Raw genomic sequence first — 24,096 nt, 5'->3', positions numbered from 1 at the left:
TGTTTTGCTGTTTATCTATGTATATGATATATACTATCATATTATAGACTAGGTACCCGCCCCGGCTTCGCACAGGTGTATATATATTATACATATAAACTGTCCTCTTGAATCTCTATATCTACCGATAAAAACGGCATTAAAATCCGTTCCGTAGTTTAAGCGGAAACGACATTATTTTGTATCATACTATGTGAAGGTAAACAATTAGTAATTGGATAATATTTGGCTTAATTTCATTCAAATCTGTTCAGTAGGTTCTCGTATTATCCAAAAAAATGCAAAACAAAAAGCTGATTAATGCGCACTTATACCTTAGTAAGAATATGAATTGACGGTCTTGGTGGTCTACGCCTCGCACAGTAGGTACTAAGAATTGGATTCATTAATATAATTCATGTAAGGTTTTTTCTATGTATACATATGTACAAATATACGTATGTATTTATGTAAGTACAGCTATTAGTTGTTTAGTGTCCATAACACAAGTTCTGCAAGTTTAGGACTATATGACGCTAAAGGAATTATCCTGGGTTATAACAATATTACAATTATTATTCATCATTGCCTTGCCTTTATCCCATTATTATATCTCCTTTGCTAACTGGGGAGCGAAGAAAAAACTTAGAACTGGGTTAGCATGCCAAATCAAACTTAGGCAAAGAATACCTTGTTGTAAAAGGACAACAAAGGAGTTTAAAGAAATCCCGGGGCAATAACAACTAGCACAAACGGGCGCCTTTATGGTGGGCGTTAAACAACCAACAATAGCGTTCCCAAGGAGGGTTGGTGTCAGGCAGGCGGCCGGCCGTAAAACACTTATGCCAAAAACCTTTGCAGTATGGAAAATATTACAATTATTATTAACTACGAAAATGCAAAATAATAATAGTTTAATATAAGCGCTATTACATTATTTAAAATAGTGGCGAATGTTGCAATTAAATATTGAATTAAATAAACTGGTGTACACCAATACATTTTACTGTCAACCGTAGCTACGTGGTGCCTTCGTCTTGTTTAAATAGTATAGATTACGTAAATAGCTATTTCTATGAAAACTGACAACTAGATAATAACAAAAATATTATTACAACAAACACTTTCGAAGTTACTATAGCTTAGTTGTTCTGTCAATCATCTAAATACTTCCCAACATTTTTGTGTATAAAAAGCTATATACATAGAATCCAAATAGGCTTAAAAAAATAGACACGTTAATGTGCATGTGCATGTCTATGTATTTGAATTTATCGCAACGTACTAACATGTCCATGATCTAGTTCCTGTATAAGTGACAATAGGAGGGACTTTCCATCTATTTGTTTATCGGTCGATTTATAAAATATTGTTTGTATGTTTGTGATACTCACATTTAGCCAGCACGAGTGTGGCGGCCGCCAGGAATACGGCGAGCGAACGCCAGATGTGCCTCGCCATCCATGCGGCCCGGCATTCACAACAACCTGCAATAATAAAAATTTTTGCTTACACACACACTAGACGAATTCTTACTAATATCTTTATTATCAATAAGTTTAGAAGACAAGTGTTTAGCATTTGGGACAGAGTAGGAGATAGGTAGATATTTCAACTCTATTGCGGGATCGAAGACGCAGGTTAAAACCAGAACAATGAAATATTTTTTAAACCAGCTTCGAAGAACAGGTTCTTAATTAGTGTATTTTACATTGTAACACACTCAATCGTTATATCAGTAAATAGCATAAGGTAATCTCTACGCTATTTCTTCAGCAATTATGAACAAACTTTGATGTAAAATTATTTATTGCAAATAGCAATTTTAATAGCAGCTTTTATCTATGTCTATATACATAAATCAAATTGGAGTGCCTGTTTGTAATATTGAAGTAACTGTTTTTTACTACATGAATATAAATACGGTACGTACACCAAACTAACATTTTTTACAATTTTTGTCTGTCTGTTTGTTCCGGCTAATCTCTGAAATGGCTGGACCGATTTTGTCGAGTTTTTTTTGGCAGGTAGATTTATTAAGGAGTAACTTAGGCTAATTTTATTTAAAAAAAATAAAGTTATAAGACGAAGTCGCGAGTACCGCTAGTGCAACATATGATTGTGGCATTGACATAATAATGATTGAACCTGTAATGTGATAAAATAACAAAAAATAATACATTACTTTAACAAATTATTTTTAAGGGGGCTTGGTGTAACGAATAGCAAATAGTAGTGAAAATAAATATTGACAGATAATAACAATTATTATTGTTTTGTTTGAATTTATAGCCTACCAGTTATTTATCAAGAGCTGGTACTCTCACGGACATTTTCACTAGAGTGTTGCGTGTATTTACACACTTTAATTTTACGGTTAATTTACAAATATGGAGACTTACGTCTATGTGTATGTCTAATTTTATGTATAACTAAGTATTTATTTAAAGATTCTATCACCTCTAGTTTCTATTGCTCGTTATTTTTACGAACTTAAGAATAATATTTAATTTTTTACAATGAAAATTTGTCAAGTTTCTTTTTATATCTTTATCATATGTATTTTATATACCCGTAAATGTAAACAGTGAATAAGTGTAAATAAAAAAATATTATCGGCAAGGTTACATTTTATTGTTTCTAAAATCTCCAATGCGTCTTAGATATATGTATAAAGTAGGTTTAATAGGTTGGAGTTGCTATTTATAAATGACAAGACGTGAGTACATAATCACGTATCCAATTAAAGAAGCATTTATGTGACTATATTGAAATTAAATATAACTAATTGAATTATGATTCACTTGTATTATTTACGTTTGTCCCACTTAAGGCTAGAACAGCAATAAAAATTTATTTATAGATGTTTAGATGTTTAACTTCTTGTGGTAAGTGCTCTGAAGTACGTATAATAAATACGTCTAACTACATTGTGTTTGCGTTGTCCAAATACTTACATAATTTTGTTATGTGCGATAGCGAAGTAAAATTGTTGAATAGCAAATATGTACAAGTATCTGCAATACGTACGGAGTGTTTATTTTATTTTCAATATTTCTACTGAGTAAACTTGAAGTGTGCATTATTGTTTAGTAATAATTAATTATATTTTTTGTGTGTATTGTATTTTGTTTTAGTTGGTATGTATTGTATTGAATTATTGGTAACCGATTAAGTATTTACTTATTATTGACAAGAACTGACTGCTTTATATATTAAATAGAATTTTAGTTTACGAACATTTAACTATTGTAATTGAATTAATTGTTATAAATAAGCAGTAATAAGGAAAACTCTTAAATTTCGAAAAGAGAACAGTTGCAGTTTGCAATTTCTTTTTTAATCTTAAACGGGTTGACTCGGGAAACTAAATACGAGTAGATAATTTAATCATGCTACATTTCGTAAAGTTAGAGTCATTATGGAGTGTTGGTATCAATTAATGTCAATGCAGTATTACTTAATAAGTGTCAAGTCCGGTATCTTAAGTAATTCATGATTACTAAAATGTATAGGCGGTTAAGTGAACTAATTTATAGAATGTTTAGCCTTCTGGAATACAATCTAAGACAACTATAATAATAACAACCATGGCTATTTCACACACCACCATCTAGTCCCAAGGTAAAGCAGACCTTATGTTCTGGGTAGGTACTAGACAAGTGACAAATACTTAAATACATTTGTTTTGTAAATACTTACGATATATATAGAAAATACCCAGACTAATACAAAGACTTGTACTCATGTATATAGGTGTTTGCATTATACGAGGACTGGAACCCGCGACCATGGAAGGCGCTTTTTTTTCCAACACTTTAATGCTGTTTACCAAAGCTGGCCTTTAGAGCTTCAGCGGACGATAGGGGGCGAGTACAGATGGCACTTTAAACCCGCGGAAGGAGTTATGGAGCGGCTGAAGGTCAACTCCCGCCTCAGGACACGACTATAGTCTGAGGGCATTGCTAAGGGTTTGATCCTCTGCTCTGTAATTTCGATTCCCGTTTGAATTGGACGGGGGATCGATCGGAGGGATTGAAGGCGCTGTGTTAAATCACTAGACCACCAATGTTGTTAAACTGTCTATCGTATGATATTATTTTTGCATTTTTATTAATAAAAATTAATTCCCATTCTCGATTAGTAGTAGTAGCAGTACTTGGTAACACATTTGGTGTAAAATTATTTGATATACAATTATTATTTAGATGGCTTGTAAAGAAACCTAATAGAATATTGATAATTAGTTATTAATTATTAAAAAAATAATAGTTACCTATATATTTATAATCTCAATGAGACCTTGTATAGTATATAGTAATAACGTTGTGTCTGCTAGGATAGGTAGATAATATGATGGCGGAACAAACATCCGCGAACACTGTCTGATACAATCTAAAAAATGAATGAACCCATATTTTACCTAACATATTCGTAAATACAAACACAGTACTTAGATAAAATATAATGGTAAGATATTCTAGCGGCATCGGTGCTCTAGCGGTTTAGTACTTAGCCTTTATTTCCGATGGTCGCGGGATCGATCAGTCTCATAATGGAAACATTTGTATTCATCAGAAAGATTGTTTATATTGGTTTATGTATGTGTTGTATATATAAATAAATATTTAATTATATATTTATATCAGTTGTTTACGATCGCAAATAGCCATTTAATATATTTAAAAATAAAATTATAAAATTCAAATTTGGAACGTCACGCATGGAACATCGATGTTGTTTTGTTTAACTTTCTATAGGTACATTACCATTACCTACATTTAGCACTTCTTCTTGAACATTCATGGCGTCACTATTAAATTTAGTGTAAAATATATTCTAAAAAAAATTTACTTCAATAGAATACAAGAACTTAAACATTGGAATATTCCTCCAGCAAACATCTGTTGTCTAAAACCCATAACACAAGCTTTGATTAGTTCGGGACTAGTTAGCCCTGTGTGAATAGTCCAAGGTAATTTTTTTTGTGTACCTGCATCGTTCGTTGTTATGTACCAACATAAAATACCTTAAAAGCTGCTCTTAAGTTTATATTACAGGAAATAAATAGTCAGGTAGATATGTAACTAATATTATACCTCCGTTTAAGTTTTACTGTACTACAGATAACATAATATTACATATTATTAACATTGCTAACACTAACGAGACCAAAAATTTTATATGTTATATATACAATTTTTTCACTATAATTGTGATCCATAACAATATTTATATAATATAAATGGTGTTATGTATAATGTGTGCCTACTTACTTCTATATGTTTGTTGTTATGTGCACACATCTAGCACTAACTTGACCAGTTTTCTAAAAGAACGTGGTCGATAAGATTTCTATACCTACCGTATAAAAAAATAACCGTGTTATTAAGTACCTATCTGTTTTGAAAAGAAAGTGCAGAATTGAAATAACTAAATATAACATTTCTGGTTACGGATAAGTACTTCATAATTAGTTTAGTAATCTTAAATTCATGTATTTATATATTAAAAAACACAACAATAATTGCTATATAGATATACCTAGGATAAATACTAGCTAGTTGGTCCTATAACTCTACCGATTGCATACATATGCATCAATATACATTTATGAATTGTATTTGAAGTATGTTTTAAAGTTCGTAAATTAATCGATATGTGTTCCGTGTATGTTATAAACTCATATTAAAAACTACAAATTTCAGTCTAAGTAGAAAATTAATCGGCCATTGTTTATTTGCTGTATTATTCAATTGATAGCTAGGTACTTAGACTAGTGAAGCATTTAGCCGGAAAACCACAATTTAAAATTTGTATTATGTACCTATAAGGAAATAAAATTCATGAATGATTTACCACATAATATAAATGCCAATAGATAAGTACTGTATTAAATAAGTACCTCTTTATTGTGTCTACCCTACCTTATAAGTTTAATATTATTGTGGAACTAATCTACAATTATATTTTAAACGTTAGGTAGACAGCGAAAGGACACTACTATTTTATCTACCAACTAGCATGATTGTAGTATAGTTGGGTATATCTAACATGATCTAGTTTATTAACCGAGGCCAGCATGCTTCGCACAGCTCTAGTAAATACTTAGGTATTTGTTTGCGTAATAATCTCTAAAATATATATACATACTTTAGTGCTTGCTAACTCCATTATGAATTGTAGGTGCAATTGCGTACTTAGTACTTTATGACAAAGGTATGAAAGGTTTATAAATATTATTAGTTACTAATGATTTTGAGCAAATTAGATTACACAATTTTTTTTTAAATTTTATTTGTTAAGTAATAATATAATTATTACTGTTAAAAATAGGAATGTTTAATTATAATATAGTTTAATGAGTTATTATAAGGTTTGAGATATGAATAACTACTACTAGGTATAAATTTTACTTAGGTTTAAAAGAGCAACACACAAGTTTCTTGCTCATTCTTCTTGTCTTGATGAGTCTGCAGTCCAAATCAGCAGTAGAATAAAAAAACTTGACTAGTGCTTATATTAAGTTTATTTGAATAAAGATTATTTCTATTTCTACACATGTAGGTTTATTCTTATAGAATTGTTATATTTATTATGTGATGTTATAATTAAGCCTATATGTGTGCACTAAGATACAAATAAAAACTATTATCTATCTAGGTATAATAGTTTTTATTTGTATAATATCTACAATAGCTGTGCTTGGTTTAGGGCCAGATGGTGCTGTGTTTTATGTTCAGTTTAGAGTTATAGTGCCGTCTAATATTTTATATTATAATAGGAACGGTGAGTTTTTATCTACGAATGCAGTAATGTCATTTACTGAATACATTCTAATACACAATATATAGGTATGTATTATCTTAACTTTTGAGACCTAAATGTATAGAGATGGATGTCCTGCTTTAGAATTTTAGAGGCCTTGCAGGATACATTAAAACTTTCTAATAAAGAACTTGTTCCGATTGGTCATTATGGTGTGTCATTAATCTGACGGGTAATTTCATATTTATTGTATTCATTGTGTTATTATGATCGGACATGTCGGTCATAGTTATTGACCTGAAAAGCGATAGTGCCTTAATTACACGGTTCGCCGCCAATTTGGGTCCGAGCACAATTGGAAATAACGTTGAATAAATAAGATTATATATTTGATAGTTTAAAATATTTTTCATTATTTATAGTTTAGTGAAGTATAGTACAGTAGGTAAAATAAATGATTAAATGCGATCTAGTAGACTAACTAGTGTCATTAATTAGGTTAGAGTAAATAGTGCTATATAATGGTGATATGCTACTAGAAATTGGAAATGTATTCATGTCTCTGTTACTCTTTTACATGAAAGTATATAATTTTGTTAGTAGAGGGCTCTCTCCTAACGAATATGTAAAATATCTACGTTTGCACTACCATTGCTGAGTGATATAACATATAACGGAAACGGAAAAATAGCAGCTTTCAATTCACAGAGCACAAGATAGAGATAAGAAGTTATACCTAATTAGATTAGAACTTTTTGACTACCTAATGAACTCATAGAAAAGAGAAATAACGAAAATCGTCGTAGTATTAAGTAAGTACAAGTATATATACTAAAGTCTAATTGTGTGTCAAATGTATGATAATCTTGATAATCGATTGTGCCATTAAATAAAAAACGAATTCACTTTGACGCTTTTACTATTGTTGATAAGAATCATTAGACAAATTATGACCAACTTACACTATTCATAATATAAATATTAGCTCACTGGCTCTGACATTGGCTATCTAAAGACAATATAACACTTCGCGAGGAAATGACAATATAGTGAAGAAAATTGTTCTGCTCCGGTTACAAAGTATTTTACGAGCATCACCGTCCCAGGCACCGGTCCGCATTGCACCACCACTTTTATGTACATTTGGTAATTGTATTGTTTAACTTTAAGAAATATTGATTTAAAACATGAAGATTTGTGGTTGCAGAATGTTTTGCAATTTAATTTATGTTGATGGCACATTGTATGATTTAGTTGTGTGAAATGAAAATACAAACAAGATATTTGTATTTTAAGTCGATTGTTTTATATAAGTACCTCTATTTTTTCAGTTACAATGTTACAAAAATTACAATGTTAAAGGATACCTTTGGCGTTACAAAGTGTTCAGTTATGACCATGCTACTTTTGTTTAGGTTAGTAGGCAACAATTACAACTTTCCATAAGTTGGACTGTCCGCATGTTTGTTATTATAAGTCGTAGATAAGAATAAAATAAAAAGAAAAATTCGAAAGATTTTTACTAATGTTATTATATATATAATAAAAATATGATATATATAATTATTATTAACTGCAATATAATTTTGATTATAAATCTAAATAAACCCTCAAATTAAAGAAAAAGATATACTCGTATAATTTGGTTTTTGTTGGATTATTATGTTGTTGGGATAATTATCCATCATTCTGTTCCAATATAATCGGAATATTCATCATAACCTTTTAAAAAGTTTCCTAATATACTTTACCTTTATCAATCATCAATTATTGATAAAGGTCATCTTATTAAATTATCATTAAACGATATCTTTATTGTTACACATTTTTTTCCAAATTATCAATAATGCTTTAATAGTCAGGAAATGTAACCGTGGGTAACGTTTACATTATGGAAAACATTAGTAATAGGCTACTATTAAATTGATGTCTACTTATACAGAAGCACTTCAAATGAAATGGATTGTGGAAGCGAAAGCAGCGATTTGTGTATGTACCTACGCTATGTAGGTATTGCGTTTTTCACTCCCGGCTGCACAATAGAATAATGCTTGCACGAAGGTGTCTTTTTTAATATACCTACATCTTAAAATTTTGTATTAGAAACTATTTCGATTATGTTTTTCTATCATTATATTATTTTTATTTTTGGTTACAGACAGTGTCATATGGCTTTGTAACAAACATGATAAAGACGACGGATATCCTGAACCCAACCCTATCACAGAGTCTATCATTAAAACGTACACGAATTGCATATTATTATAAGATTGCATATTAAGTAAATAAAGTATGTAATTAGTTTATTACATACTTTATTTACTTAAAATAAAATCCCAACACGTACATTAACATTATTTACCTTCAAAAATATTAATGGATCCCTTCGTGAACGAGTACAAAACGCACGGTTTATTTTCTATTTATTGGTATTGATAAAAAATAAAAATGATCACACATATTTACACGAGGCATTCACGGCGGCTTATTAGAATTGTAGACGGAGACTATTATGTCACGTTACAATGTGTCCATTGAACTACAACTTTCCAATTGCCTCAATACAAAGTGCTACTTGTAATAAATGTCAGTTGATTTTGTATTAGATTTTTTATCAGAATCTTCAATGGAGGAAAGTCCTTCTTTTTGTCACACAAAAAGACTACCTGATAAAATATGTATAGAGCTAACGTTAGAGCATCTTTTTATATAAGATTTGATTTCTTTAAACACAATTGACAGCCTATAATACTTATAGATATAGGTACTCAATATTGCAGCATTTCGTCACTCAAGAAGTTAGGATATTCCTTTTGAAGAACGCTACATCATAAGAACAAAGCCATTGTGTATTTTATTAATTATTGTTAATTTACAATTCATAGTACTCATATCATATATATGTATTCAATATTGCAACATTTCGTCACCCCAGGTGTTGGGATATTCTTTTTAAAGAACGCTACAATGCAAGAACAAAGCACTTTGTTCGGTCGGCCTTAATGAGAGAGTGGTGCTTAGCATTTCAAAGCGGTCACGGTGTAAAATACCGACGTAGTATTATGTAAATTGGTTTCAACTGAACTTTCTTCTGTGGCGCAAGGAGCGTGAGGAATCAACCAGACAGTGAGACGCGATGCAAACATCCAATCGACTCTATCACTTCGATTCCATTTAATAACTATGAAATTATTTAATAAATAATTAATCGGTGTGAATAGTTTCTCTTTTCACAATTATATAAAAATGAATCACGCAAAACTTTGTTTATTCAATCTTAAATTTGATTTCGATTCTAATATATATAAAATTTGTATCTTTTATCAATTTGCAATATGGAAGATATATCCTATAACAGATTGTCTCCTATAGGAAGTGTCATATTTTGTGAGAGCGATGATTTAAGTTGCTACAGATTTTTTTTAAAAAGACTATATATTATTATTGATATTAATAATGCTTATATATAAATGGAGGATAAATTACAACAGGATAAAAGCGGGCACAGCTAGTAAGTAAATAATTTAATTTACAACGATTAGTAAATAGTATTTCCAAATAAGACTACTACTAATTCCAAGGTAATCTTCAATCCTTCGAGTTTGATACGCCGTTTGTACGTCAGTGGGGGGCACTCTATATACTTTCTCTCAGATGTCAGCGGTGGCGCATCTTGAACGACCTCGCGTTCGATTTGGGGGCCGTCGACCAGACTAGACGGAGTGAAAGCGGACAGAGCAGCCCTTTGACACTGCACCGTGACATTGCGTGCTCATAACGAGAGTACATTCCAGTAATTTATTTTCGGTGCATTGTTATAGGAAAGTATTTGGGTGAACAATTACGATTGACCTTTCACGAATGTTAATGACGATACTAACTTGTACCTATACAATACAAAGTGTGTAAGACTTTACCTTTTACTTTTTTACAATTTTTATCTTCTTAACATTTCTAATTGATCAATGAAATGACAATTGGCGTCGTAATTATTTATTGTCGTCATTTGATTTACCATTATTTAATGGCGATCTATAATACAAATGTATTAAGTCGTGGGCACAACTACTTTATTTAAATTAGAAAATTATTGCCTATTTACACAAATCCAATTGTTGTTAACCAAACTAATAATGATGCACATCGACAACATTTGACTTAGTTTGAACTGTGTCTTATCTGTGGTTTCAACCTATGTTTGCCTAAATCTAGCCTTTTTTGCAGAACAAAAGTGCCTACATTTTAATTTAAAAAGGTATCTCCGATATTTATACATATTGGATTATTATATTATTGTATATTTATAGTATTGTTAATGGATTTGAGTTGATATTGATTATGATCAACCTTTTATAAGTGGTCAGGTTATGTTCAAGTGGCCAATATATATACTTTTCTATAATATCTACGTGATCAAGTTATGCAGGTTAAACTTATTTTTATACTCATTAATTCAGTTCCTATTTAGTTTAATTAATTATTAAAATTTAATGAGTATAGTTATACTATACTCATATGTAACTCTTTAAAAATATATTATGGTTATTCATAGTAATAAATTTGATTTAACGATTCTACAAAGTAGAAAATATTGATTTAAAAGTGCAGAAATTGATGTAAGAAAAGAATCCATCCCAACTAATATATATTTTCAGTACCAAATGGATAAACTAAAAAATAATTTAATCGATTTCAAAAAGTGGCTCACAAAAACCTATATTATCAAAGTTAAATATTTCACGTAGGCAATCGTGCCAAAATTAATTTCAACACTCTTGAATACAACCAATTTAATAAAACAGTTATTGACAGCTTTCTTTCATTAAAAAAAAACTACTACAGGGAGTAGGTATATGTATATAACTGCTCATTATGTTTTCTCCTTACAAAGACGATGATTGACTCTCCGCTACTTACATCAAAAAGATTTTTTCTCTAAGTCACTTTCATAGGTGCCAGTAATGAGTTTCATACTAGGAACATATATATTGTTTATCTAAAGAGACCAGTACAGAAAAATAAACAACCTTTATTCAAGTAAAGTTAATACAACTTTCATATAATTATATCTTGTATTGTAAATTCAGCTGCGAAGTACGAGCAAATTCAGTTGTGGCATTTTGCAAACAAATATAGGCATTATTTTCCTTTCAAATTTGGTATTTTCAAATAATACAAACTATTAAACTGTAGATAACAAGATTATTTACAATTAGCTAATAAAAAACAGTCATAGCGACCAGAATAAAAGAGGCCTATAATAAGCACTTATTCACGAGTATGACGGTGGAATCGTTCGCAGTTGTTTTCATACTATATTTTACGAAAATCGAATCAAACTAAATATTGTATAAAAAAAGTCTCAGCCGTTATTATGAGTAATGAATAAAAAATGCACCATCTATAAATGATCATAACAGTTTCTATTAGAAACAGTTTCTATTTGAAATACATTAAAAATATAGAAATAAATAAATATACTATTTAGAATTTTAAAAATATATTAACTTTACCTATTATGCACCTGTCATGACTATGTAGGAATAAAAATATAGACGTAGGTGTCGCATTGAAATTTTTTGTAAGTCAATATTTTCCGACACTGTTAACGTTCCTTTATGTAGTGAATGTGCAATTTCAAACTGTCAATAAGCAATAATGTGAAGTAATTTTCTTTCTCACACTGCATACAATGGTGTTCTAAGGTTATAATTAATGTTTGGTTCCTTGTATTGTTTTCAATACAACCTAATGTGCAATAATCATTTGCTTTTTGCATTCACTCGTATATATCTCTACACTCTGCTACTTCGGACCGGAGATATGCGATTGTTTTTGGTTTAGGTTTTGGCGCACTAATTACTGTAATAATAGTGTTCCACTACTATTATTCGATCTCTCACGTAGGCAGATAATAAAATATTTGAGTAATTAAGCTTTGTTAGAGTTGTTTTTAATAGCGTTTTACCAAGACAACTAAATAAACTAATTCGAAAATAAAAATGTTATAAAGTACAAAGTTTCTTCCAGGCACATTTCTTTCTATTAGCTCTATTATATGTAATATGTACGTATTTATATAATAAAATGTATTAAAGTATTTCTATCAGTTGTTTGGTATCCATAACACAAGCTCGACCCAACTTGAAACTAGACAGCACTGTGTTAATTGTCCAGAGTTATTATTATTGTCATATATATGTAGTGCCCGAAGCGATGCCCGAAATACAAACCACATATTTCTCTTAATAGAAAGCTAAATAGCTGTCTATAGATAAAATATTATTTTTACTAAAAGAAAAAAATCGTAAGTATATTTCGATTTCTTCATTACGAACAGAGAATTAAATCTTTCCTCTTTATAGTATTAGCTTATATTGCAGTAACGAGATATAGGCAGCACAATTATTATAATCTGCTGCAGCAGCCAGCACCTTTAATATAGTATAAACTTAATATTACCAGATTTCATATAGACAAACGTGAAAGTGAATTTGTTTGTTAACATACCTCGTAACGGCGCTTTAACGACTTCACGAGTTGTCATAAAATGTAGCATAATTATACATTGCAATTGGGGTTACATGTACATAAGGCTACATTTTATACTCTTCAATTACAATATCGCGGTCACGCAGACAAAGTCATGGTTATAGGCTATAGTAAACTAAATTAAACAAAAAGTTACGGGGAAAAAAGAAAATTTTGATGTAGCGTTATATGTACATATAATAAAATATATAATAATTTAATATACTGAAATAACGTAAACATTTTCAAGAATATTTTTGTCTGGTTTTTTAAGATTTCAAGCAAAATTGTATTATAATCAGTCTATTGTTTACTTAATTTGTAACATATAAATCAATAAGTATAAAAAACTTGGAAATATTAGGTAAACAATACAAAAAACGTGTGAAAATATTCATATGTGATCTAGAGGACAGCCTTATTTGCTACACTACCTATATACCACAGTATACAATTAAAATACAAGAACGGAAGTATATAAACAATAAAATTAAAAGAATAACTTTAGAATATAATACAAAATGAATATGGGTAAATAGTAATTTCCATAGTAACGGTAGTGTATTTAGAACGCCCATAGAAAAGACATCAACGCGCAGAATGTCCTTATTTCTACAATACTGCGTAGGTACTGTACACGTCATAAGCACTTATAGGTAGGAATTATAATATACTTTAATCAGATCTAATAAGTAAAAATATATATTATAAAATTAGGGTACGAGTTTTTCTTAATCTTTTTACTTAATATAAAAAAGTCTCTTGTGATGTCTGTTCGACAAATAAGAAATATGCGGAGCTAGCGTTCTATGGCATTCCTTAAATTAATCTACTAAATATTAAATCCAGGAAAATTTAATATTTACTAGATTAATTTAAGCTAATACAATTATGTAAAATAATTAATAGTTTTTATGTTTATAGTTGTATTACGATACTGGAAAGTGACCGACCTATGAGACATAAAACGTGGCCAGAAAGTCGTTTCGTAATACTCGCGGCAATCGTAATATAAATTATGATTTATATCGATGCAAATCGCTATATTTTGCATCACATTCGGCATGAACGTTACGTGACTAAAATGTGAACTGGTTATGTGTTTATCAGATAGTATTATCAAATAATCATAATAGTACCTATTAGATACGATTCTTCTTATTGCATCTCGAAAGTGCCTAGTGATGAATATAGACAGTTATTGTAAACTTAATTACTAGACAGATAAGGTCTATTTTTATACAACAACGTATGCAAAGCCTATCTATCCTAATCGATTAGGATTTTAACCTAATTTGACACTGACTGCTGGCACTGTATATTATAAAAAATGTGTATGATGTAACAGTTCGTATAAATAAATATTTTTAATAGAGGTGTATAGCGCATATTAAGGCATTGCTAAGGCATATTAATGGAGTGTGTCTGAGACGCTCTTAAAAGAGAATTATATTTAAAAAAATTTGGACTAAATCGGCTTGATGTTGGCATTTATTAGGATTAGATAATATACCGTGGGGTATATTATCTAATTCTGTATCATCGCCAGGAAAATTGTTGTTTTCATTGTACATTAGAAGATAAAACTAGTAATAAGATACGATGGGTGGCATTATCAGATTATGATAAAAGTCCCTAAATAATTGTAAGAATAAAAAAAGGCACTACTACATCGTTACTATACTTTATCCAAGAAGATACTATTCTAGTGAATTAAATTTTAGAAAGTATCTTTTCTGAGGTACTACATTCATTGGACACACAGTTTAAAAGACTACGCAAAGACAAGACCTCGATAACATCACAAATTCCTCATGAGTTCTCGCAAGGACTAGGTAGACATATTAATAACTGTGTTATTAGTACATCACAGTGAATTCGCTTTCGTTTCATATTTATTTAATATGTTTAAATTTCTCTACGTTACGTATACAGTTTGGAGTTTATGTAAACTACACCATCCCACTAACTAAACTAAATGAATTTGCATATAGCTTTGTAACTTGAATGCTAATTGCGTAGACCTACAGAGCATTGCTCTTAAGTATTATGCACGGAGTTAGTACCTACATACTTACAATATTGACAGTTACATACTCGTACATATTTATACAAATAAATTTACTAATTTTATAGAGAAACTACATATATAATATATATATATATATGCATGTATATATACTTTTTCTATGCTAATATTTTGAAATATCACTGCGTCAAGATTATTTTAATGTGTTGTTAATTTTAATTTTTAATAGATCTAATGACAATCCGCCGTCACGACTGACGTGCCAGATAGGTCAACGTCGATGTCGACTTGTTAAACTAAACTAAAAGAGTACAAATAACTTTGTACATTGAATTGCATTTTCACAGATGTAAGTATACATCATATTAATATGAATAAAGAAGTGGCTAGTGGTCGATTGCCCGCTGTACGCTCGTCTTTAATTTATATTATATTATGTATTCTCTGGAATCTAATTCCTCGTTTTATTAGAAAATTATCATATCACTATTACACAATTTCTGTGTATCTAATATGTAAAATTGTCCAAGTGTGACACTATGTGACACTAAAACTCCTCCAAAAGGACTTGACTGATTCTTAAGAAATTTTGTGTTTATATTCAGTAGGTCTGAGAATAGGACGTAAACTATTTTTCAAACGACTAAGTGATTTTGTGTACACTATTTTTAATTTTATATTTTTATGACGCGGCATTGAAAAAACATATATCTTTAAAATTTCAACCCCTGCCATCAATCCCTATAATTTAATAGATATATAAATTTATGTGGCTAAACAACCCAGTAATTTCATAACATAAATGATAATGAAATTATTTAAATAGTTTCCTATAAGGTTGGTACTTACATATATTTATCAGGTCACGGTTGATTGGCTGCCTTGTATTTAAAATGATTTAATGCCTATAGGCTTTATTTACGTTGAGTAAAAATAAGGAAATTCAAGGTGAATAAAAAACGCTTACTAAAAATTGATTCATGCTAATAAAATTTACTATTTGTTTATATTGTTTGATTAACTTATTTAAGAGGCGCTAAAGTACCATTTTGATAATATTTAACATAACTAATTGATACGGTCTTCGTAGAAAATGAAAAGAGCCGTTAGAGGCTTATCGACTAGTCAGTTGACACTGATGCACCCAACTAGTTGGCTTACTTTGTACACTTGTACTATGTGAGGTGAATCTTGACCTGCTGCCCCCCATTTTATATTAATATTAAAAAGCGTGAATGACTACATTAATTATCGCCACATAGACAAATACCAATTTTACTTTTAATTTGAATAATTTGTTATATGCTCCATCTGTGAGTGATGACAGTCATGAAAATATGTAGATACATTATTAATTACGTCGACCATTAGTTTTCTCGAAACTTGTTGTTATTATTGTTTTGAAGATATTATGTATTATTGACAAGTTGAGAAAAATTAAAAAAATAGTAATGTAAATGGAATTTAATTAATTAAGAATAACAGGTTAATTTAATTAGAAATTCCTGGACTACTCGTAATTTCCCATCACCGTAGTGAAGTATTGAGAAGCGACCTCTGAAATAAATGTATGAATAATTTTTATGAGTGTTAGGCAGACCTTACACATATATATATATATAAAAGATAGTGATTTATTTGTTTAATTAATGATAATACGGTGTTCGGTGGTTTCATCATACCTGCGCTAACGATGTACGCTGGTGGGACACCATTTGACGTGGGTAAGATTAATTAACGTCATTTAGCTCATCGTATCGAATTCACTAGCATTAACCACGATGGTTTGAACCTCGTGGATGTAAACCTGACATGGCACATTGTTAGCAATGAAGTAACTAGTCTCCATTACCACAGAGAAGATTATATTTATATACCATTACAAAGAATCTCCCCCTCCTGATAATGATGTATTGTTAATCGAATTATTAAGAAAATCACACCGTTAAATTATAATTCTTAATACAATTTGATACATACCAATGACAGACAGTTGTTTACGTTACCGACCGTTATCCGACCAACCTGCAGACTTTCGTAAATCTTTGGCCTGATTAATAAATATATCACGTGTGTATTGGATTTCAACAGCCGTCGAACCGTACCAGCAATTGTTTTACGTTGCGCATTACAATAGCTTTTTGTGGCTCTTGCAAATTCTATGTACAATTCTTATATTTCTAACTAGACTGCAACACATATTGACATTGTTTTTTTAAGAGTTAAAAGTAAACTACAACTACTAAAATCACGATCACAATTCAATTATATTATAATATATAAAATAATTTTAGAATTTCTTAATTTCTGCTTTTAGAATTAATATTGGTACTTTATCTATAACATAAAATATATATCTAATGCATTTACTGGGAGTAAGTGCATTAATATATTTGTGCATTCGCATACGTTTTAAGGAAACATGTTAGAATTGATGGAAACATGTAGTTTGGTCCTGTTGAAAGTGTTTCCAAATTGCTCATAGGTCTATATTGGAAGCGATCAGCTGCCCTGATAGGTTGTTAACGAATTTACGGGTGTTGGGATCACTTGTACAGAAAGTCTCGACTCGGGACGAATTTCTATTCGATGTCGATGAGTCTACCACTTTTTTGCAATATCATTTTTTCTCTGAATATATTATTTTATATAATAGTCATTATAGAATTGATTTAAATATACAGTTTTCTAAATTATATAGTAGAATATATCAGATGTTTGATAATAATATACTGCATAAATGCAATAATGACTTATTTAATAGGTTCTATATACGATGATAATGGTTTTATTGTACAACTAAGAATCTAAAATTAAAAACCTTAAAAAAATATAATATAATAACTAAAATATATTATTGAAAAGAGTCCCTTAAGCAAGGTTCCGAAGATTCTGGCAGCGTTCCCTCTATGAATGTCTACATGGTGCTGAATGCAATAATTATTAATACTAGGCAAATGATTCTAATTTTTCTAAAATCTCTAAAAAAATATAAACTGCTTTCTCTTGAAAAACGACGCACACAGTTTGACCTCTCATTTTTATATAAAATTTTAAACAATTTAGTAAATTCGTCCACTATCTTATCAAGAATAAATTTTGTGGGGAAGGCTCGACTACCTGTGCAGTGTGCGTACCTCACGTTCTATTAACTTATTTGTACCACTTCGTCCACGTCGAAACTATACTAGTAATAATTTCTTCTCGCGATGTCTTCTCACATACAATAAAGAATTTTCAGACATTGATATTTTTTCAAATTCTTTGCATGCCTTCAAAGGGGAAATAATACAAAAATTGAATTGTCTCTAATATGACACAATAATTATGTATTTGTAGATTTTGTCTTTTCTTTTTTAAATGTACTAGTTACTTTCCAGACATTGTAATGTAGGTACTTGGGTATTCTTTGTTTACTTAATAATTATGTTTTCTTCACTGTCTATGTTATAATTGTTTTGTTATATTTCATGTTACTGAATCGTCCGTTTATAGTAAAATATAAAATGTAAAAAAAAAAAAAATTCTAACCTTAATATCTAGGCTCATTATGTCAACACTACTTATTAATATAATACTACTAAATACTTTTCGGTACTCGTTGTCTATCAACTATCTATATATATATATATTTGTAATTATAATTGTAATGACTGTTTGTACCAAAATAAATAAAAAAAAAAAAAAAAAATAAATTAATAAATATTTAAGTTAATTTCCCAAAAGTTGAATTGTAATATGTAAATGTAAGTAAAAAATCTAATTAAAACATGTATATATATTTTTAAAAATTTTTGTAGTAATACATAAACTATGTCTTTTAAATAATAATATGATTAGGGGGCGTAATTATTGCGAATGTAAACAACTATGTAGTTTCAGTTTTATGATTCATGAACCTACAATCAAAAACCGTAATTTAAAGTTTTTTTTATATTTATCTCACTCAAGGTTCCGATCAGTTAGTAAATTGCATGGAATAGTGTCGTGGGAATAAATTGTCGATTGTATATTTACAATGACTATTGGGGCCAGCCGGCACATTATTTCTTTCGAATCTCACGTTTGTCCCTGGCAATTCCGGTTTCATTTGGAATGTGCTTAACATTTGGTAGATACTTTTACTATTCTTGTACAATTACTTTATAAATCCATCTACACTTATAAATGCAAAAATGTGTTTCTATAGTAGTTATTTTTTCATGATTATACGGCAGAACAGTCCTCGAGCCAGAGATACTTTATGTCAGTCAATTCCTCCTGGTTAAAATTGCTATCATATCATAGTCAAACCTTTTACAATTTTTTGCGAGGACGATACTCCTCGATCCACCCTCTGAACCGCAGCTGACTTTCACTAATCTTTCATAACATAATTTTCTTAACCATTTTAGAAGATTTAGACCGGGAGGAAATTGTTCCCCTTGACTTATTCTTGGATCGGTAAGAAGGTAACACTTGTAATTGATAATTTTTATCATCATCTGAACAGGTTAATTTAATCTAATATAATATTAATATGTAGAAAATATTTAGTCCTTCCACGCAGCAAGTATACACAATTGAGGGGTGTTCCCGCGCACACACACACGTAAGCAGTTGTTCATATTACCAAACCATTATTACCACAGAAATTTTATTTAAAGTAAATCTATCCATTGTTCTCAACATACGTGGATATTACATATGTATGTAATATCCACGTATGTTGATAGTTATATATAGTTATTGTTAGTAGTACTTTTAAATATCCACATCCAGATATGTATCTGGAAGTGGATATTTAAAATATAAAACAATAAATAATTAATGTGTTTTCATTATTAGTTATTCTTTTTTGTAATTCTTCTTAGCTAAATATGCATTCCGTATGCTTCTACGGAATGCATATACAGTAGAAAAAAATTAGACTATTCAAAATAGAATTGCTAATTTTAAATTTTGTTTGAATAAAAATATTGTATTCAGATAATCTTAAACGAAATGAATTAAAAGCCAATGACTTCAATGTCAATTTTTTTAACACGACCTAGTAATAAATGAATGAATGAAAAATTCTTTATTGTTCTCTCTTAGTATACAAACAAACATTAATATACATTATTAAATAAGTATAAATATGTATAAACATATAACATCCTCGAAGGGAAGAGGCAACAATGGGCGGCCTTATTGCTGAAAAGAGATTTCTTCCAGGCAACCTTAGGATGGAGAGGAGTGATTGACTTGATTCTGGTCGAGGTGTAACAGTAATAAATAGTGAGAAAGTATATTAAAATAGCTACATATACATATAAAAATTACATATTTCGATTACACACATATAATTACAAAATATATACATGTATATTATATATAGAATACATACAATTATGATATTACTATGCCTTACAGAGAGACGGTAACTTACAGACATAGTGGTTTCTAATTCGTGTTTTGAAATTCGGTAATAATGTTATCCTTCGAATAGATACTGGTAGTTCGTTCTAAAGACGAACAGCTTATACACTGAACTATTTGTCATAAAACGTTGTGCTATGTCTTGGAGTTTTTAACAGGAGACTTTCTGACGACCTTTTAACGGTATTCGAAGTATGAAGGAAAACAAACAGCTCCTTTAAGTAGTAATGAGTTGAAGAGTTATTGAGAATGTTATGAAGAAGGGTAATAAGATTCGATTCGTATCGTCTTGATTTATTAGGTACCTATGACTAGCTGTTTTCAACGGAAAATGCATTATGTAAGACACCGACACGGTCAAAAGGACAAAGTTTCAATTTCAATACAAAGCCTTGTTTAACTTAATTTGAACATCAATATCATAAGTTAAATGAATGATTAACTTTTCCTTTAATGTAACCATTGATATTTCCAGTGTTAAGATGTATAAGGCTAAGTTGACTAATAAATTAAACAAGTTTTCACACTTATTTATATTATTATACTGAATTCATACTTGCCTTAAAGTTTAATGTAAATGTACTATAAGTTAGGTAGGTTAAGTACTCATACGTAAATTTAACAATTCAATTCATAGTTGGTATAACTCTTCCTGGTAAACAATCAATTGTTTACCATCCGGCGGACCTATGCTTAAATCAATGTCGAAGTTCTAAAATAATAGTAATAATATAGATACTTTTGAAATGTTTTATTTGTTTTTCTTTATAGGTACATTTTATACAGAACATATTGTATAACTTTTCATGTAACTTTATTAGCAGTAATTAATCAATTTACAAATTACAATAAACAAATGTTAATTATGTAGTTAACATCTTGCCCGTGCGTTTTGTTTACCTAATCGTGGATTTCAAAAGTAATTTGAATACAATATAAATTCGCATTCATAGAAGGCAAAACAAGAAAAAACAAACCTTACAGCTATTCCGTCGTCACTGGCGCACAACTTGTAAATATAAGATTTATACTTTTTTCTGTCCACTCGATTATAAGTAACTTTCTATTAAATCCAAAACACAGACACAGAGTTTTATGTTAAAACATGAAATATTTCACTTTCAAGTATAAATTGGGGATTACGTGTACACCGAACAAACTGTTGTTACAATCGATAACGATAGTAAATCGAAACGGGGAGTAGAGACGCGCGTTTTCCCTAACATCAAGTTGTACAGTGCGCGTGTGCGCGCGCGCATGGAGAAACTTGAGAGAAAAGTGCCGTCCCCCGCATCGGACCGTTCAGAGGATTACATCAATGCTCTTGTTGCTAATATTGTTCGTGGCAACTGTATTTTTTTAATAAATGGGAAACATCAGTTGAAGTTGCGGCGCTATTTCCGCTTTCCACTCACTGTTAACATAACTGCTGAAAGACATGATGCAAATTACTTACGTTAGTGGTATCGGGCATACACATCTTTATGTTTATTTGTAAGTACATATTACTAAACTAATCGCATTTGCATAGTAGATACATTATTTTAATGGGAAATTAGCTGAAGATAACTTATCGGACAGTGGCAACAATCACTTATTGACTGGAATCTCATAGCTATTACAGAATACCTTGCTAAGTACTTAAGTAGGCTTAATTAGCGATACCGGTCATGATATTCCTGAAAATAATCCTAAAATTTAGCCATTCATTATTTAAAGTTAACGGATTGCTGGCAGACATACGAGTGAGATAAAAATATCTGACATAAAGTCTCCTTTTAGCATATATTGGATTGTGTAAGAATGTAACATCAGATTGGTGGGGATGATGAGGAAAGTCCTAGCGCACCTGGGTACTACTAAATTACATTTATGACCACCTTAATTTGTTAACCGGGCAAGACGCATAAATGCGTCAGGCTTAAACAATATCTGGTACGGGTAGGACATATGAATATGTCCTCGAAAATTTATTTGCGCCCTGGAACAGACGGAGCGTATATTTTCGTCATCGTCCGAATTGTAGTGTAGCATTATGTATAAATAATTGTTTTAAAATATATCACACAGAAATTAAGTTTTGAATTTTTATATGTACTTATTGTGTAATTCTATTTTGTTTACATGCTTTTACTTGTTTTGTGATTCCTTTTGTACTTCAAAAATATTAATAAACAATATATATTTAATAGTATTTCATTGATTTTATGTATAAATAATATGATAAATGTAAAATATAAATAAAGAAGTATAAAATGACGGTCTCCGGTCGTGACGTATTGACATGTCCTAGCGAAACAATACGCGCCCGGTACATGTTGCATAATTTAAACGGGAACTCCCCGGTTAACAGTTTAATTGACAGACATACGTATTATATATATTACGATTATTACGTAATAATATAATATTTCACTTTTTACTTTAAAAAAATCACCCGTCCTACAAAGCGATAAATCAACATTATTAAAAAAATGTAAGGTCAGTGACAGGTTTTCCATGATAAATAATGCAGTCGACGATGAAATACCTACGTATATGAAACAAAAAAATTTATATAATCTTTACGATCCTATTTAACGTAATTACTATTTAAAATTACTTCATAAAGTGGCAGTAAAAAACGTACAGATGCACTATTATATACGCATATATACCTAGCTACTCATTCATATTTATTATACATAAGATTATATACTATATCTGGAATGCTTTTATTCATTATTTTATAATGCATAATGTGGTATAAATAAAAATAAAAAATATAACAATATTGTGTTATCTGTGCTATAACCATGGATGATAATTTATTTGTCGCAGATGTTGATTAACAAACAAATGTTAGAATGACAAACAAAACCTCATTGTTATCCTAGATGGTCAGTCAGAGCCATTTTCCAATTAGTTTTCCAGAACCGCAAAACATGGGGCATGACATAATGGTCTGATGTCCGAGGTGTATAGGCTACACCTGCCATGACTATCAGGTCGAAAGTCAGTGTTTCCCGTTTCAGTTACTTAACCGTCTTATAACCGCGCATTGATCCACGAGACCGATAATTTACGTTTGGCTTATCATTTCTTATAAAAATTATGTACTGATATTTATTTGATTTGTTTAAACATATTTTTATCTTATAGTATACAGAATTTTACATATTTTTTACTGAAATCTTGCTACAACGGACCTAGGAATCTCGGTGCCACAGACACTGCGCGCGTCTAAGTGTTACATTATTTGATGCGGACATAGGAAAATTAAAAAATATCAAGTATCTACAGTATCTCCTCTCTGTTTCGTCCGTACATAATGCCTCAATGATTTAGTAGTTACTGCATTTTTGTGACCTTAACTACATATGCAGTCATAACCCTCATTATTAACTTGT

General features: G+C 30.2%; 1 protein-coding gene across 1 annotated transcript in view; it reads right to left on the bottom strand.

Annotated features, from left to right (window-relative positions):
* The window catches only part of LOC131843600 (uncharacterized), a 40,397-nt gene extending 18,459 nt beyond the window's left edge, over positions 1-21,938 (bottom strand). The window contains exons 1-2 of the mRNA XM_059192272.1: positions 21,685-21,938; positions 1,374-1,466 (exon numbers count right to left, since the gene is read on the bottom strand). Coding sequence (XP_059048255.1) covers positions 1,374-1,440 — 67 coding nt within the window. The 5' untranslated portion in view covers positions 1,441-1,466; positions 21,685-21,938. The remainder of the gene's footprint in view (positions 1-1,373; positions 1,467-21,684) is intronic.
* Between the last annotated feature and the right edge of the window lie 2,158 nt (positions 21,939-24,096).

Source organism: Achroia grisella, unplaced genomic scaffold (assembly GCF_030625045.1).
Source record: "Achroia grisella isolate CSIRO2021 unplaced genomic scaffold, CSIRO_AGI_Agris_v1 utg327, whole genome shotgun sequence".
In the NCBI taxonomy this organism is placed as follows: domain Eukaryota; kingdom Metazoa; phylum Arthropoda; class Insecta; order Lepidoptera; family Pyralidae; genus Achroia; species Achroia grisella.
The sequence above is the reverse complement of the archived record's forward strand: the minus strand, read 5'-3'. Positions and strand labels throughout refer to the sequence as shown.